Here is a 16,827-nt window from a genome sequence, read left to right as displayed (position 1 = left end):
GAGGTAACCCAAAATAAGGCTATTCACCTTATTTTTTGCAGAAGTAAACAGTCTGTGCAAAAATAAATAAAGGCCTGCAGCGAATAGCCGCCTGGTTCTTTTAAACGCCTGGGGTCCAAGTTGATTTTGCATATTAAACGCCCGGGTGATTAATTGGGGAAATACGGTAAATTCAGGAATTGTAGAGCAATGGCTAGGTGTTGATAATGTGATGATAGCACTAGTAGCAAACACCTAGCCATTACTCTAAGTTAACTAAGTTCGGGAATTGTAGAGTAGATTTTGAAATGGCCTGTTTCCTCTTGGAGTTGCATAAAGTTTTAATTCCTTCGAGCTCCGATTCGAACACGCAACAGCTTGGCATGTTGATATTGTTTAAAATAAAACTAGAACTCTAAAAACTATAAACTAAAAAACAGAAATCTTTGATAGACATATACATGTCTGCTACTCGTTTTGTCTTCCGCTGTTTGGGGTCAATAATGCGTGCCTCGTTTATTTTAGCCGTCTATTTTTCAGGAGCTCCAAGTTGAACATCTGCATCGTCTGGATTGACATCTTCTCCTGTATCTGTAGGTCGAGTTTGACGACTTCCTCAGTACAGAATAAAATGCTAAAAGACCATACCGCTCATTTTGCATGTTTAGCGTAACATCTACAAAATGTATGCTTCGCGTTCTTCTGATCTTTTCCCAAAGCGAGCGGCAGTGTTTTAGGACTGCGATATCATTTTCACTCCCTTCAAACTTTCTTCACACCAGTTTCCCATCACCGTAATAAAGTCCTCCACATGCGTTTTCCTAAAAGCAGCAGCACTGTTGTGTTTTGATGATTTTTTTAAAAAATGAGGCGGAGTGAAAAGCTCCCTCCTCCGCCAGGAAAAATAGTCCCTGCAGGAAACATTTCAGTTCTGTGGTTTATGAATGTTGAGGACTTTGTTAGCAGAAGCTGAACATTATAAAGTGGATGTTCCAACCAAAACTTCAGATTTGATAGAGGGATTTTGGTTATCTGTTATGAAATAATTAGTACCGTCACATGATTCGCAAAATGGCTTGTTGCCGTGTAAAATGTGGGTAAATTTTAGTAACCGGGCTAAACATTCAAAATCACTGGTATGGTCCTTTAATCCTCTTTTTCAAGCACACACATCTTCCTCTCATTAGTTTGTATTTTCAACAGTGTGATCCCTATAAGCTGTTTGTATTTACAAGGGATGCTAGCAGGTGAGCCTCACATTGGATCAGAGAAAAGTGAGTCCTATGTGATCACAGCCTGAGACTGTTAGGCTTTTTTCTTTCTTTTTTTTCTGTAGGTTCCTTATATGGTGCATAAACAGAGTATTTTAAGTCTTGCACTTAACAAAAACATGCTGTAGTAATGTGAGCCGGTGCCAAATGTGTTGTCACTCACTGACTGTTTGCTCTGTTTTTAAGTCAGTCTCATTTACATCAAACATACTGAGTGTGTGTGTGTGTGTGTGTGTGTGTGTGTGTGTGTGTGTGTGTTTTCCATTAGCGGCATGCTGTCTGCATGAGCCGCCGCAGGGTTTTCACTTTATTCTTCTCTAGTTCACTCTAGTTTATTTCGATTGGGCCAACCGCCAACAAAAATGAAACACTATGGAAATAAAAATAAAGCAATAAAATACAGATTTTTTTTTAAAGTAGTAACTAATATCAGATTACACAAATTGAAAGGCTAATGGGTTAAGGTCATGGCTTTGAAAGTGGGGTCTAGGGACTTTCAAGGGTCCTTAAGGATCTTGCTCAGCAGGATGAGGAACAACTTGCTTTCACTGGAATTTAATTCAGTAGACATCTTTATGATACAAAAAATAGAAGTAGTAATTATTTTCACAATTATTTTCACAATGTATTGTCAGCATTCGAATACGACATACAAAAATATCTTTTCAAAGCAGTGTCCCTCGGGCAAAATCGCTTCAAATGGGAGTCCACGGCTTCATGAAAGTTAATTTGGGAGTCTGGCACATGAAAATGTTTGAAACCCCCCCCCCCCCGTGTTATTTGCTGAATACTCTGTGAGGTCAGTCTGCTCTGTGTCACCGTGTAAGCTGACAATATGAGTCTGCACCTCCTAAAGTGATTCTAACTCTCATACCACGGAGGAATTACACTTATCAGGATGAAACTGCACCGTTCTGTCAGGCGGGACAGAGGTGGCGGCGTTACCGTCCTCCCCGGTTGTCGCCGCTCCTCTAACACGACGGCGCGTCGCCGGTAATTACTGTGACAGAGTTTCACTTTCCAGCGAGCGCGGCCCCTCGTGAAGCTCATGAACAGTCAGCCATTGACTCTGGCTGCCCCGGGGTGTCCGCACGTCACTGACTCCTCTTCATCTTCCCTTTAAGTCCAGAGCACTCATGCAAAATATGACTCGGTGATTAAAATAATGTTGCTTTTGATGCTTTTCAAAGTTGTTTTGCTGTTTGTCCCACATTTTCTGTGTAAGGGACGATAGTTTGGGTTCCATCCGCCCGTCCGTCCTACATGATTTCGGAGGCACTGCTGGCCTGCTCTGGATCAAACTCGGAGATAATGGATTTGGACACCAAAGTCCAGCATTTTGTATTTGTTGTAAATCTGATTATCCCACTACAGCGCCACCACCAGGCCAACACGGTCCTAAGCGTCATGCTCAATATATCAGACACAGCGGGGTCAAATTTGATGAACCTTTAGGGAATGATGTGTTCCAGTATCTGCAAAATAAAACTGATTGGCCAACCACAGCGCCACCACTAGGCCAAAAAGGAGCCAATCTCACACATTGGAGATCACATATGCAAAACGATTAAAACAAAGAAACAACTACACCCAGGGCGACTTGCACCGAGTGATGTCATGGTGATTGTTACTGTCGTTTCAATAAGGAGATACAAAAAAAAAAATCCTTAATGCCAATCCTTGTGCCAAAGTGACATAGGATTTTGGATACGAAATTTCTCCCAACCACCATCACCTCTGGCACTCAGATTTGACGCAAAACACTCAATCTGTGCCCAGCCAACGGCAAAGACGCAGTTAACTGTGAAATCATTATGCAAAAATAACAAACACACCAGCGCAAATAATTATATACATGAATCAGAGCTGGTAATGATGGAGCACACCCATTGGCAATGGCTTTCGACACACACACACACACACACACACATACGCGTACACACACATACACATCCATGCACGGTCAGTGGGAGGAAAGCCACTGGACATTTTGGCGAGATATTTCAGCATGTTGCCAACGTCTCACCCACATTTTGAGCTTAATGAATTTCGAAGTGTTAACACATCATGGCAGTGCTGTGAACACACACCTCTAGACCAGCATCAGTGGCTGCGGTTTCCATGGACACAGAGGAGCGAGAGAGAGAGAGAGAGAGAGAGAGAACGAGAGAGAGAGAGAGGGAGAGGAGGCGAAACCATGGTTCTCCAATAACCGGAGCTATGGATGACTTTGGTTTTATGATTGTTGATTTATGTGTGTGTGTGTGTTTTTTTTTCCTCCTGAAACTGCAATAAAAAGGCTGGGTGATGGCATTGGGGGAGGGCTGGCCGGTTGGGCTTGAACGTTAACTCACTGCACATCAAAGATAATCTGTCAGCTAGCAGATATGTGTCAGCAGGCCAGAGGGGAGAAGAGAGAGAGCCAGAGAGAGAGAGGGAGGAGGGAAACGAAGGGAGGCGAAAGATAAAAGACGAGGGGAGAGAAAAAGAGGAGGGGAGAGGCTGGACCGAGGCCACACGTCCATGAGCGATGTGTAAGCGAGCCTCAGCCACCATCCCTCTGTCCATCACCCATCCACCATCAGCCGAGCGCCGGCGGGGGGGAGGGGCGGGGAAGGGCAGGAGGGGACGCCGGCACATCATCTGCATTAAACGCAGATAGGGCGACACTATTGCAAATGGCCACCGGGGGGGAAAAAAAGCCGACAGGAAGGAAGGAAAGGAGCGGCGGCGCTGCTGTCAGTCATTTAGGCGGGTCGGTCTTGGCTGTCGAAACAGCAGCCACAGATGTGGGGCAAGCTGCCGCCGCCACACTCCACTGGTGAAGCAGGAGAATGTGTGAGCGTGGATGGGGGAGGGGGATGGAGATGGAGATGGAGGGGGGGGGGGGGCTGTGACGGGTAGCCCAAGGTTGATTGTGATGCATCTGCACCAGATCTGTCAGCCTTCCTTTTTGTTTTTAAAGTACACCTGAGCTGGAATTTGCGCACACACCCGGCTGCTCCGTAATGACAAGCGACAGTCGGGCTCCTGCAGGGGGTTTCACGGTAGAGTTCATCACGCCGACCTTGTGCTACTGTCTCGATCACAGGAAGGAGGAAACTAGGGCTCATATTTTTCCCATATTTTTTATTAATGAAGCTCCTGACAGATGATATTTTGCGCCAACGTGGACAGACTGATATCTGATACTCAAATAAAGGCAAATATCAGCCCGATATATATCTGCAAACCGATCAGTCGGTCTAACTCCAGTGGAAACTCTTTTCACCCCCTCTAATTGGCGTTCAAGGTCTCCCTCTGAGGCAGCAAGGACTAAATGCCTTGCTCAAGGGAACGACAACAGATATGACAGCACAAGGGTCCAATCAGCCAATGCTACCCACCAAGACCATGTTAATTTTGTTCCGTTGCTAATTTGACGGTTGTATTATGGCACGCCCCAAGAGGAAAACAATGATTAAAATGCCAAGTTTCACAATCAGCCATGTATCGGTGGTGAATCTAATACTGGGCCTCTTTAAAGACAATATCAGCTGATATTGATATTCTGCTGATATATCGATCCATCCCTACTATCGACTGCACGATCATGCCTGAGTTACTGTCTTTTCGCCCCCTATGGGATCACCACAGCATTCTTATTTTTCTTCAGGGCTAATAGATTTGCTGATTTGCTTTGTATGGCATTTTCCTCAAACATGACAGCGACACACATCGGACTGTGAACTCACATTTCGCTCTCATGTTCATGGTCACCCATGTGGATGAAGCCCACAGCTGCATCTTTGGCTTTTAGAAAGTAGGCTGAACTCAGAATATATGGTAATGAAAAAAAAAAAAAAAAATCAAATGAATATAGTCAAGGGAGGGAGCCGACTAAACCTCCCCTGCATATTTGCAACCAGAATCCGCTGCTATCCCTAAATTTCTGGGGACAAGTGGAGCAAAGACTGATGACTGACAAGATATTATCATTGGGTCAAAGTGATGGGGAAAACTGCTCCTGGATGCTCCCTTTGTGTGTTTTACTTTCAGATATGGCTTACAAATACATTCCTGGCGATTTTTGCCTCCTCTTTTCTCTCCATCATGATGACAAAAAAAAAAAAAAAAAAAAAAAAAAAAACTCACATTTGGACTCACTGTCCTAAAGCACCGCCAGCGCTTCACCTTGCCTGGCTGAAAGACACCCCTGAATTTCAGGCAGCGGAATAAATAAAGAAAACTCGGACAGATTATATTTGATTATAACGCCAGACTGATTTCGTCCCGTCGACGCTCCTACAATATTAATCTGACAGTAATGTACCCGGCTATGCGCAGTGACTCTGCCAGACAAAGGGAGCAAGAGCGAGTCAAAGCCCTCCGTGTGTTTTTTATGTGTTTACTCGTTTTTTTTTTTTCTTTCTTTCTTTCGTTTCCCCCCTCTCTCTGTGTATCAGAATGTCCGTCCAGATTTCCTCATGAATAATTCATCAGCACCCCCGGCCCTAATCCTCGCCTTTGTGTCGCTGGGCTCCATCATAGTGCCAGCGGGCCTCTGGGGATCCAGTTCACTGCATCGGCTCGCCACTCTCACCCACTATCACCATCAACACTGACACACTGGGCCAAAGACACTGGCACACACACCAGGCACTGAAAATCTCTTGAATGTCGCTATAATATTCCTACAGGAGCCTGCAATGTACCTATCATACTCAGTGGTGTTGCTATAGTGACCTTATTTTGCATAATGCCATTTATCCTCAATTGTGCCATTACAATGATATTCCCTATGATATTAGAGACTTACAGTGTCCGTGTGAGCTCAACAGTGTGTTTCCCTGACTATATTGTGATTTTTATCTCCTATGATTTTCTGTAGTATTCATATAATATCCATATAGTGTGGTGTGGTGCTCAGAATGTATAGTAAGGTTTTATATTATCCTCTGTAGTGACTTACAGTGTATCTGTGGCGTTCAGGTGTCCTTATACTGTATTTTTATGGTATCACTATGTCATTTCTGTAATATTCCTATGGTAACGTATAGTGTATCTGTGGTATTCAGTAGATGGTTGATGGTGACCTAAATTTGCTTCATGGCATTTTTTGCTTCCTATGGTATCACTATTACAATCCTATGGTATTCCTGTATGGAATTATAATGTCTGGTCGGATATTATATGGCTATATTTCATATGCTATAATACCTACCATTCCTCCTATATGCTATATGATATATGTGCCTTCAAATGTGTTATAACATTACCGGCATTTTTTGCTCATGACATCCTCTCCGAAACCCAGTGTGGCTCACTCAGCTCACAACAAATGAAGAGTTTGGTGGAAATGTCACTAATATTCCCAACCAATATTAATTCTGGCTGAGTGTAAAGCGTGCTTCCTAACCCACAATCCGAGCCTCACTGACCTCCTTTCTGGCTGCGCTGTGGGAGTGTGTTTAGGTACCACAGCCTGAGCTGGGCTCCCTCAATCCAGAAAAAGAGACATGCTGTTGCAGCGGAAAAAAGACAAACATCCCTTGGGATAAATCTGGGGTTTTTTGCATGCATAAGGTGCGGGCTAAAATGGACAGTTCTTACCGTGGACAACCAGCGGGATCAAGTGCAAAGCCAGGACGCACGACAGCAGCATTAGTCTCCAGCAGCATCCCGTGCAAAACCTCGCCCGATCCTTTCCCTGCATCCTTGCCGTGCAACGATAAACGATCAGTCAACCCCTTTTCTAATTTTAACAATAACAATAATACTGTTTGACAATGGCAAAGGTAATCCGGACAGCCGGTCTATCGATTTTGCGTGCAGCCCTGTTATCCGCGTCTAGACTCCAGCCTCCCTGCGCTTCTCCTCCATAGCCGCTTAGGTCTCCTGTGGTCTCCTCCTTGTATTCGCTGCTATTTCACCCACTTGGTTCAATTAAACACAGCGGGGCTTGGTTACGGCTCCATCGCCACAGAATAGCGGTCAGAGGCTGGGGGTGTTTGGGGAGCAGACGCACACCGGCCGCGGCTCGGTCAGGTTTGGATCAGTGCTTTGGGCACTTTGGGGGGAAACGCACGGCGGAGTGCAGCGCGCTCAGCAGCCTTCTCATCATCTGGGAAGGGGGAAAGGATTGTTGTTGCTGCCCCCACCTCCTCCTCCTCCTCCTCCTCTTTCTCCCTCCTCCTCCTGCCTCCCTCCCTCCCTTTCCCAAGATGATTCCCTCCTTCCTTTTCCTCTCTCTCTCTCTCTTTCTCTCTCTCTCTCTCTTTCTCTCTCTCTCTCTCCCTCCCTCTTTCCACCTTTTCCTTTCGAAAAACTTTTCCCTGTCCTTCTCCTCCTCCTCTTTTCTCAGTTCCCCAAGACTTTTCTCCCTCCCTTTTCTCCTTTGCCCTCCTCTTTCCAAGACATTCCCCTCCTCCTCCTTCTTTTATTCCTAAGTCTTTCCCTCCTTTTCCTCTTTCCTTTTCCACACTTGTTTCTCCCTCTTCCTTTTCTTCCTTCCTGCTCCTTCTCTATCCCTCCTTTTCCCAGGATTTGCCCCTTCCTCCTCTTCCTTCTCTTCCTCCTTTCCACACTTCTCTCCCTTTCCCAACACCCCCCCCCCCCCCCCCTCCTCCACCTCCCCCTCCTTTCTAAAGGCTTTCCCCCTCCTTTCAGTAATTCGCTATTCAACACAGAGTGTTGGATCTCAATAGGAGTGCACACTCCGGGCACTTTTTTTCTTTCCAAGGGAGATGGGTTTATTTTGGAAGAGCTGGGCTTCCTATCACTCTCCCTGTGTCTGTATGCACGTGCGTGTGCGCGCATGTACGTATGTGTGTGCATGTGCGCGTGCACATGAATGTATGCACCAGCTCCGAGAGGATGAAGCTGTGTGAGATTAAAGGAAATAAAGTGCAGTGTTTGACACAGTCAAAACAACCTGCTTTGGGTAATGGTGTGATAAGAGACAGAGAAACAAACAATAGAGGAGGGAAGGGGAGGGCCAGAGGGGGAAGACTGGGGTGTTTCAGGGGTTTGTGGTGGTGGTGGGGGGGGGGGTGTGGGGGGTACGGGGTGATGAATGCCCAAGGACCTCGGGGTAATGATGGTGGTGGGGGTCGCGGGCATTCTTCTACATAAAAAAGCATAAAGGAAGAGAGAGGGGCCAGGCAACAGGAGGGTTTTTTGGTGTGTGTGTGTGTGTGTGATTCTGTTTGTGCCAGTGCCTGTGTTAATGTGTAAGTGAGCCAGTAAGCAAATTGTGTGTGTGTGCCTGTGTATGAGAGAGAGAGAGAGAGAGGGAGGGAGAGAGAGAGAGAGCAGCAGCAGCGTCTAATTTTAAAACAAAATGTTTAGCAGAATAGAAAATGTGTTCAATGAATTGTGAAAAGTAGGTCAAGAGGACATTTTGGTGTCTGCCATCTAAATAATATAAGGTCCCTTTGTGAAGCAGAGCTGGAGGAGAAATGTTTTACTCAGCAGCGGCTGGGGCTGAATAAAGGCCAAAACGCTCCCAAATGACTAAAGATGAGTGAGCGTCTCCCTCCTCCTGTCAGGTCCCGTCTCCTCGGGCACACACTCGCAAGAATCACTTTGGACAATAACAATAATGAGCAATGTTCAAGCTCATTTCCAAATTGCTGCACATATCTGTTTTTTTTTTTTTTCTGGATGACTGCACATATTTATTTGCAGATGTAACTTGTATGTGATACCAAAATGAGCTGACAGCGATCTGAGTCTCACAGTAATAACAGTTCTAACAAAATACATCACATCTGTTTTGGTATCTTTGCTTCTCTCACTTGTTTTGAACACATTTGGTCATGTTATGTGTCACTGAATTTTGACTGAATTGACGTGTCAACCCAAATATCAATCTCGTTGGCTGTTTGTCTTTTTTTTTTTTTTTTTTTTTCCATCGTTGCATCTCTGCCGTTGTCCTCCATGTGAATTTTTGGATCAGCCAAGCCGCTGTGCTTCCAAAATCATGACACTTGTCTCAGGTGAACGAAGTAAGGTTTGCTTACATACAAGTTGCATGCAAGTTGTATGTCTCAGGAAGATATGAGAGAGAAAAACAACAGAATTAGGACACTTTCAGCTGGAAGTATGAACATAACACAGAAGTGATAAAAGAACTAGATGCAGCGATCCCTCTCGGCTTCCAAGCCAGCTGGCATTTCAACTGGCACGCGGCGACAAACACGATGCCAGAGGAGGCATTTCTCCATAGATGACATTTAGGCTGTAAAATAGGCTGTAAAATATTGCTATTGCAGTGTTTCTGGTGTCTGTTTCCGCCTCTGAAATGAATCCTCTGGTTATCTTCAAATTAACTAACACTTTTATCCCTGGGGTCAATTTGGACCCGGCAATTTAAACCCTGGAAAACGAGTGTAATTAAAAATGTTACTCAAGTTTATGTGTCAGGGACTTTATGCTGCTTGTTTATGTTGCTTTGGTTGAGTGCATCTTCAATCCAGACACAAGCAGGAGTCACCAGGAGGAACCTGTTTTAGTGAGTGCAAGAGATTTTTGTAGTGATGTAATCCCACACTACAAGTTTATCGTCCTTTGGAGCTGCGCCCTTGCTCAAATGTGCAAAATGACAACAACAGCGCAGCGGGGCTTTAGTGGTTTCATTATTCATCAGCCAGTATCGTCCTGTCCCATCTCTTTTCAAGTTTATGTTTACTGAGAGCCCAAAGTGACTGTTTACCTTCTCAAAGAGCTTCACAGGCCCACGGGTTTACAGCAAACAAAACCCCGACAACACTGCCTGACCTAATCCTCACAGTGGGCGAGATAAAACCCGCCGATGAAACAGGGACAAATGAAAGAAATCTCGAGAAGGACAACAGAGACAGGAGACCTTTTCCTGCGGCCAGACAGGTGGGCACTAGGTGTTGACTCAGTGGGCAAATTACCCAAAGCAAAGGCATCGTACAGTAGAAACAGAAGAAAATACAGGTGGCAGACGGTGACGTTAAGAGTGACTAAAAGATGATCTTTGGCCACCACGCACTATTTTGGGAAACGGGCGTAGAAATGTACAGTTTGGAGAATTGCTCTCAGAAAAATGCTCTTAACCTCTAAGGTGCTAGTATGTTTCTAGCTTCTATTAAATGACACATTGCCATATTGGATTCCAGTGTGTGGCGATAGAAATGCACTTGTATGATCTTTATGGGATGTAGCCTAAATGTGCCAAACACTGGTGACAGTATAGGTACACTGACACTGATAGATGGAAATAAACACTTGAATAGATGCCGAGTGGAGGTCCCCCCACAAAAAACACACACATACACAGACAGGCACACACACACACACCCCTGTGCATCAGTCTAATTCTGTCTGGCAGCGTGGCCTATTCCTGTATTTTGGGGTTAATGCCTCTTAGAGCTATCATGTCTGCTGCAAGGTCACGTGCTGTTGTTATGACAGGCCAGGCCGACCGCTTTAGTAATATTAAATAGTCGACAGCGGATTAGGGCCATATAATCCCTCCTGTTCACCCCCAAAACATAAAGACCCCCGCCTCTGCACTGCTGAGGGAATAATAACTGTGATTTGCCACCCTGAGAATAACAAACACTTATTACATCCCTCATCCTTTCCTCCCATTATGTTCCTCTCTTGCACTGGAAATGAGACTGCGGCACATAAACAAACTCGGCTCAATACTTTCTTGAGCACTTCTCTATCCTACGTTAATATTATGAGGACACAGAATATTTTATAATACTTAATATCCCCGCTTCCTTGGTTCTCCGCCAAGGTGATTTTGCTTCGCGAACAATAGTTCCACCTGGCAAGTGCACAAAATGGGCAAGAAGTTTATTGCAGCCATTCAAAGCTTCCCAGCTCTCGCAGCTTTTATTTGAAAAGACTGATGGAAAATCACAAAATCCCCCAAAATCATAATCACAGAAATGAAGCTTGGGGACCAGCAGCATCAGAGTCATTACAGCGATGTAATTTTGTAAAAGGCAATGCTAACCCTGCCAAAAATACAGGATGTCTTCGAAAGGTTTGACTTAGATTAGAAGCAGTGAAGAATGAGTGCAATACTGAAAGGATGCAGTTGGAGCCTTTTCCCTGCCTACAGTCAGCCAGAGTAAAATGAACCATCCACCATGTTGCGTCCACATTTTATTCATGCCTATTCATAATCCTGGGAACCACAATAAAGCCTGTGTGTGCAGCGCCACTGCCTCCTGCAAGAAACGCCACACAGGCAGTCTGGGTAAGTGTATAATTGCTAACCTGAGGTCATTTTTTGACCTATATCTCTATACATGCAGACTAAATCATATCTGGTCTCATTAGCTCGCTCCGTTACAGTGAGTAATGAGAACAGACCCTGGCCTCGGAGCTTGTTTCATAAGGAAGCTGTTTGCCACACATCTGGCAACGAGTGAGTGCGCCCTGGCGTGTGTGTGTCAGTGTGTCTGACAGGACTTTTCAGTGACACATATACTGTCAAATTAATTGTGGCACCTAGGTGTAATTACCGTAATCAAGTGAGACTGCAGTCATGGTGATCAACAACCCCTGTCTTTGATTAAGAGTGTTGTTAAGGCTAAAGTTTTGGAAAAACAAAGACCACAAACTCTTCCGCTGCTTGTCCCTCCTTCACCTCGCCTGGTATTTTTAGCTTTGCCTTTATTGAACAGAATAAACATGTTGCAAGTGGTTTTCACGTCAGCACTTTCATTGCTTTGACCGCCCTGAGACACTCGGACAGTTTTAGCTCTGTTTTGCTCTGAAAGAACAGCATCCTCTTTCTGTTTTGTGTCGTAAAGCAATCGGCAGGATTTATATACAGTAGATGAATTAGACAGGAAACAGCCGCTGATGCAATGCAAGTATAATTTTAACATTGTTAACTGATTGTGCCTATCTTTGCAAAACTACACTGCAAAAACGCAAAATCTTACCAAGATTATTTGTCTTATTTCAAGTCAAAAATGTCTTATTTCTAGTCAAAATATCTCATTACACTTAAAATAAGACATGATCACCTCAGAAGTAAATTGTTTTTAGACAATTTTCACTTGTTTCAAGTGAAAATTCACTTGAAACAAGTGAAAATTTGCTTGTTTCATTGGCAAAATTTGCCAATGGAAAAAGTGAAAATTCACTTGAAATAAGTGAAAATTAGCTAGAAACAAGAAACAAATTTTGCCAATGAAACAAGCAAATTTTCACTTGAAACAAGAGACAATTGTCTAAAAAACAAGTTACTTCTGAGGTGATCATGTCTTATTTTAAGTGTAATGAGATATTTTGACTAGGAATAAGACATTTTTACTTGAAATAAGACAAATAGTCTTGGTAAGATTTTGAGTTTTTGCAGTGTAGGCACAGCCGATTTTGTCTTTCACTTTTTTCTTTGCATTTAATTATTTGTTCACAGTAAAGTCGGCCAGCTGCCATCTTGCTGTGCGAGGGGCTTCAAATGCAGCGTAGTGGCCACGAGGGACTGACAGTCTTCTTTGCAATGGTCTTCTTTGTTTACAGTAATTACACTCATGTATCAAAATTAATGCGGCAATCATTTATTCATGTTAACTTACTGCATGGAGCACCTTTAAAAAATTCATGGCCGGAGGAGTGAGAGCACACAAATGCACACAAAGACGTGCTCGGCAGGGGTGTTCGCCGAGCCCCGCGCACTTTTCCACCTCCATCTGATCCTGCTTTGCGAAAACATCCACAACTGGGAGCTTCCCAGTGCGACCACAGCCTGACGTCAGCTGGAGCTGGAGCTGCCAGATGGATGCAGCAATCTGCTCATTCTCCCCTTTCCTTCCATTCCTCTCATCCTTCATCTCATCCCTCAATTCTCCCCTTCCTCCCACCTCCTCTTTCCTTTCCTGTCACCCTCCCATCCTCCTTCCTTGCCTCCATTCATTCATTTCGATGTCATCCTTTTTTTTTTTCTCCATCATCTATTATTCAGGAGTAATCATCCCTCTGGTCTTCTTTTATTGTTCTCTTCTCTCTGTCCACCTCACGATCATTTCTTCCCATCCGTTCACCGTCCCTTCATCTTTTCCGTCCGTTCATCCTCCCTTCTTCTGCTCATTTACTGTATCTCTCACCCTGTTTTCTCTCCATGCAGCCTCTTTTTCATCCATCTGTGCCTCATCTTTTCCCTCCATCAATCCCTCAATCCCCTGTTCCTTCAATCGTGCTCTATCCATCTATCAGAATTCCCCCATCCATCATTTGTCTTCTCGTTTCTTCCCATTCAGACATTTTTTCACTTCCATCTGTCCCTCATTTTTTTTATTTTAATCTGTCTCTCTATTTCTTATATTTTCCTTCACTCCACTTTTCTTTCATACATCTTTTTATCCCAGTTTTACCCCCATGCATCCATCCATTTATACTTCCATCTCCTTTTCCTTTCATATTTCCTCCATCATCTCATATTTTCATGCATATCCTGCCATCTTTTCCCTTTCCTTCCCTTCACCCCTCCAAACTTAATTTCATCGTCTCTGCTCTCCCTTTTCCACCCATCCTTCCATCCATCCTCTCCTTGTCTAGTTCCTATTTCTGGTTTTGGAGGAAGCAGCCTGCCTTGCTAACCAGAGCAGAACTAAAATGTTTGTTTGACCCCCCTCCCTCCCCCGAGCCGTCCTCCTTCTATTCCCAAAAAAATACGCCCCTACCCCTGCCCTCCAAAACCGTGCACATCACTCTATCTGTCAGTCACTCCGCCATCAAGCCCCTCCCTCCATGCATCATGCTGAAAAATGAACACACACACACACTCACACACACACATACAGAGAGCACTGCTGCCATTTCCACCCACGTTTCTCATATGCAGATCTGAAAGATTCAACAATCAGACAGGCAAAGCCAGTGTGGAAACAAACACCAAAAATTCTCTCTTTCTCTTGCTCTCTCTCACAGAGACACAGAGATGCACATTTACAGTACACACACACACATTCTTGCATAAACACACACATGCATATACGGTCACACTCTAACACACACTGGCCTTTTATTTCCAGATGCTACACGAGTTTCCTCTTAAGCACACAACAAACTCTTCTTTCTCTCTCGCGTTTGACCAGGCATGCTCTTGGACGGCTTCTCTCGACAAATTTGCAGCTGCAAATAACACCCCCGAACGGCGAGCGTGTTAATATTTGTCCATCTCTCATAATACGCACACGGCGACCAAAAGGTGGACTCTGTGATCGGCGCAGTCCCTGTGGCGTCGACGAGAGCTGCTTTTCAGCGCGTCGGTGTTCCCGCTGCTCTTCCAGGTGGTTCGGAATACAACCAAACTTTGCATTGGATAATATTTGTCCAAGTCTAACACGGTGTATGTCACTCAGAGCCGGGCTGAGACCGATTTAGTCACACTGGTGTCGACGAGTTCTCGGTGTTTCCAAAACTGCTGCTACTGCAACTACCGCAGAACAATTTCTACATTCAATTTGCCTTAAAGGAGTCTCTATGATGAATGTGGGAGTTTAGTGAAGACATTGTCACAATATATTTTATTGACTGGTTAGATTTAGGCTTTTGTGTGTGTCCAAAAACACATTTTACTCTTGCAAAATGACTGACAGCACCTCGAACACTACCAACACTCTCCCACACTGGATTGTCTGTTTTACAGCTGTTGACTATGTTGAAGATACTGTATATAATGGTGATGAATTTGAGGAGTTTTAAGAAAGAAGAAATCATTTTCAATGTGAACATGAAGAACCGCCTGAAAGCAGGGGAAAGCAAACAGCCCGGCTCTGTGTGTCCCCTCTATTTATTTAGTAGTGGTGGTCGCCGCAGCTACAATATTGACAGCACTGCTAGAAAAAAAAAATGTGAAATGACAATAATCTGCCATATTTTAGCCAGGGAAGGACAGTTTTTTCTCCCCTCCAAAGAACGAACAAATATTTGGCTAATAGTTAAACTCGTTATTTACAGAATAAAATGTACAAACAGGAGCACAGTTTTAGTGCTGCGTGCTGCGCTGCATGGGGACCAAACCAGGAGCCAGAACCAAAATTACCCCTGTCCACCTGAGTTCCATTAATTGGTAAAGACACGTGAGCAGATTTTTGTTTAATATTTACTTACCCAGGGAACATTTATTCATCAGGTATGTGCTTTTTTCACACACACACACCACGGCTCACGTTGTTTCATATTCTACAGAGCTGGAGAAGTGCAATGAGAGACTGTGATTTACTAATTTGTTCTTTCTCCAATGACAGCCTGCTCTGGAGTTATTTGCTTTCATTTTAAATAAACAATAAGGCAGTGAGGCTGTGGTGGGCAAAGTGCTGCATTTGATGATCACAATGGGATCGTAACCCCGAGGTCTAAACCACAGGTGAGTGTTTTACATGTGTTGTCCAGTATTGGTGTAAAGTGGGCTTTCTTAACAACCCACTTTCCATCCCTAAATCAAATGTCTGCTGAGGTCCATGGAAACGCACTTCCTGAGGACGAGGTTGTAGATTTGACCGATGGCACAAATCTTCAGTCACCGCACCCGGTGTCACCGTGCAGGTCCAACACAGAGCCGAATGAAAGAAGAAGCTGTGAGGAGGAAAAGTGACCAGTCTGATGAGACAGATTTATTTCCACCTGCAGATTGCTGTGACACACTGAACCAACTTGGTCTCAGTCCCAGTCTTCACTACTAATCCTGTAAGTTGTAGGTTAGTTTGATACTCACAGCCTCGATGGAAAGTGATCTATTAAGGCCTGATAGCACACACAGACTGACCTTACCTCTACCTGGAGTTTTTTTTTTTTTTTTTTTTTTTTTTTTTTTTTATTTCGAACATGTCTAAAAGAAAAAGAAAGAAAGAAAGAAAGAAAGAAAGAAATACTAAAACAAAAAGTGTATGTACATACATACATGCATGCATACGTAAACAAAACAAAACAAAACAAAAACAAAAATAATAATACAAGCATCATTATCAAATCATAATAAACACAAGTTCGAAACAGGAGTGGGAAGAAGTATGCACTTTTTTAAATTTCCCACCCCTTCCCTACCCATTATAGTTTATATATCTATTACAACTTTATCCATATCTATATCTATATCTATATATATATATACATATAGACATACATATAGACACATATACACATACTACATATTTATCCATATCACTGTATATATGCTACATAGATATCCATATCAATAAACATGTTTACCACAGCCATTAAATTATATAATAATTGGTCTATACTACATAATTACCCCTGTCCGCTTATCCCTTATCATTTCAGCAATTTATTTTAACCCTCATCTTCCATATACCTATTTATAAATAATTTTTTGTACCTCTTTTTAAATATATTTATGTTTGTACTTTGTTTTATCTCTTGCTCCAAACTGTTCCACAAAGTCACCCCACAGCATGATATACACATACTTTTCATCGTTGTTCTTACTTTACTTTATGGTGAAATGTTCAGTTTGCATTGCTGTCGCCTCTATTAAGTATTAGCGGTGTTATTTTCATCGGCACAATGTTGGTCCTGTGGATCTGTTTCCAATGCTTTCCCTGCAGCATCTTGATATCGTCTGAAGCTCGTT

The 16,827-nt window shown here is 43.6% G+C and overlaps 1 protein-coding gene across 4 annotated transcripts in view; it reads right to left on the bottom strand.

The window, feature by feature from the left end:
* Nucleotides 1-7,368, bottom strand: part of cspg5a (chondroitin sulfate proteoglycan 5a) — a 67,721-nt gene extending 60,353 nt beyond the window's left edge. For all 4 annotated transcript variants that reach the window (XM_030073230.1, XM_030073231.1, XM_030073232.1 and 1 more), the window contains exon 1: nucleotides 6,843-7,368. In XM_030073230.1, coding sequence (XP_029929090.1) covers nucleotides 6,843-6,945 — 103 coding nt within the window. In that variant the 5' untranslated portion in view covers nucleotides 6,946-7,368. The remainder of the gene's footprint in view (nucleotides 1-6,842) is intronic.
* Between the last annotated feature and the right edge of the window lie 9,459 nt (nucleotides 7,369-16,827).

This window comes from Myripristis murdjan, chromosome 16 (assembly GCF_902150065.1).
Source record: "Myripristis murdjan chromosome 16, fMyrMur1.1, whole genome shotgun sequence".
NCBI classification, from domain to species: Eukaryota; Metazoa; Chordata; class Actinopteri; order Holocentriformes; family Holocentridae; genus Myripristis; species Myripristis murdjan.
The sequence above is the reverse complement of the archived record's forward strand: the minus strand, read 5'-3'. Positions and strand labels throughout refer to the sequence as shown.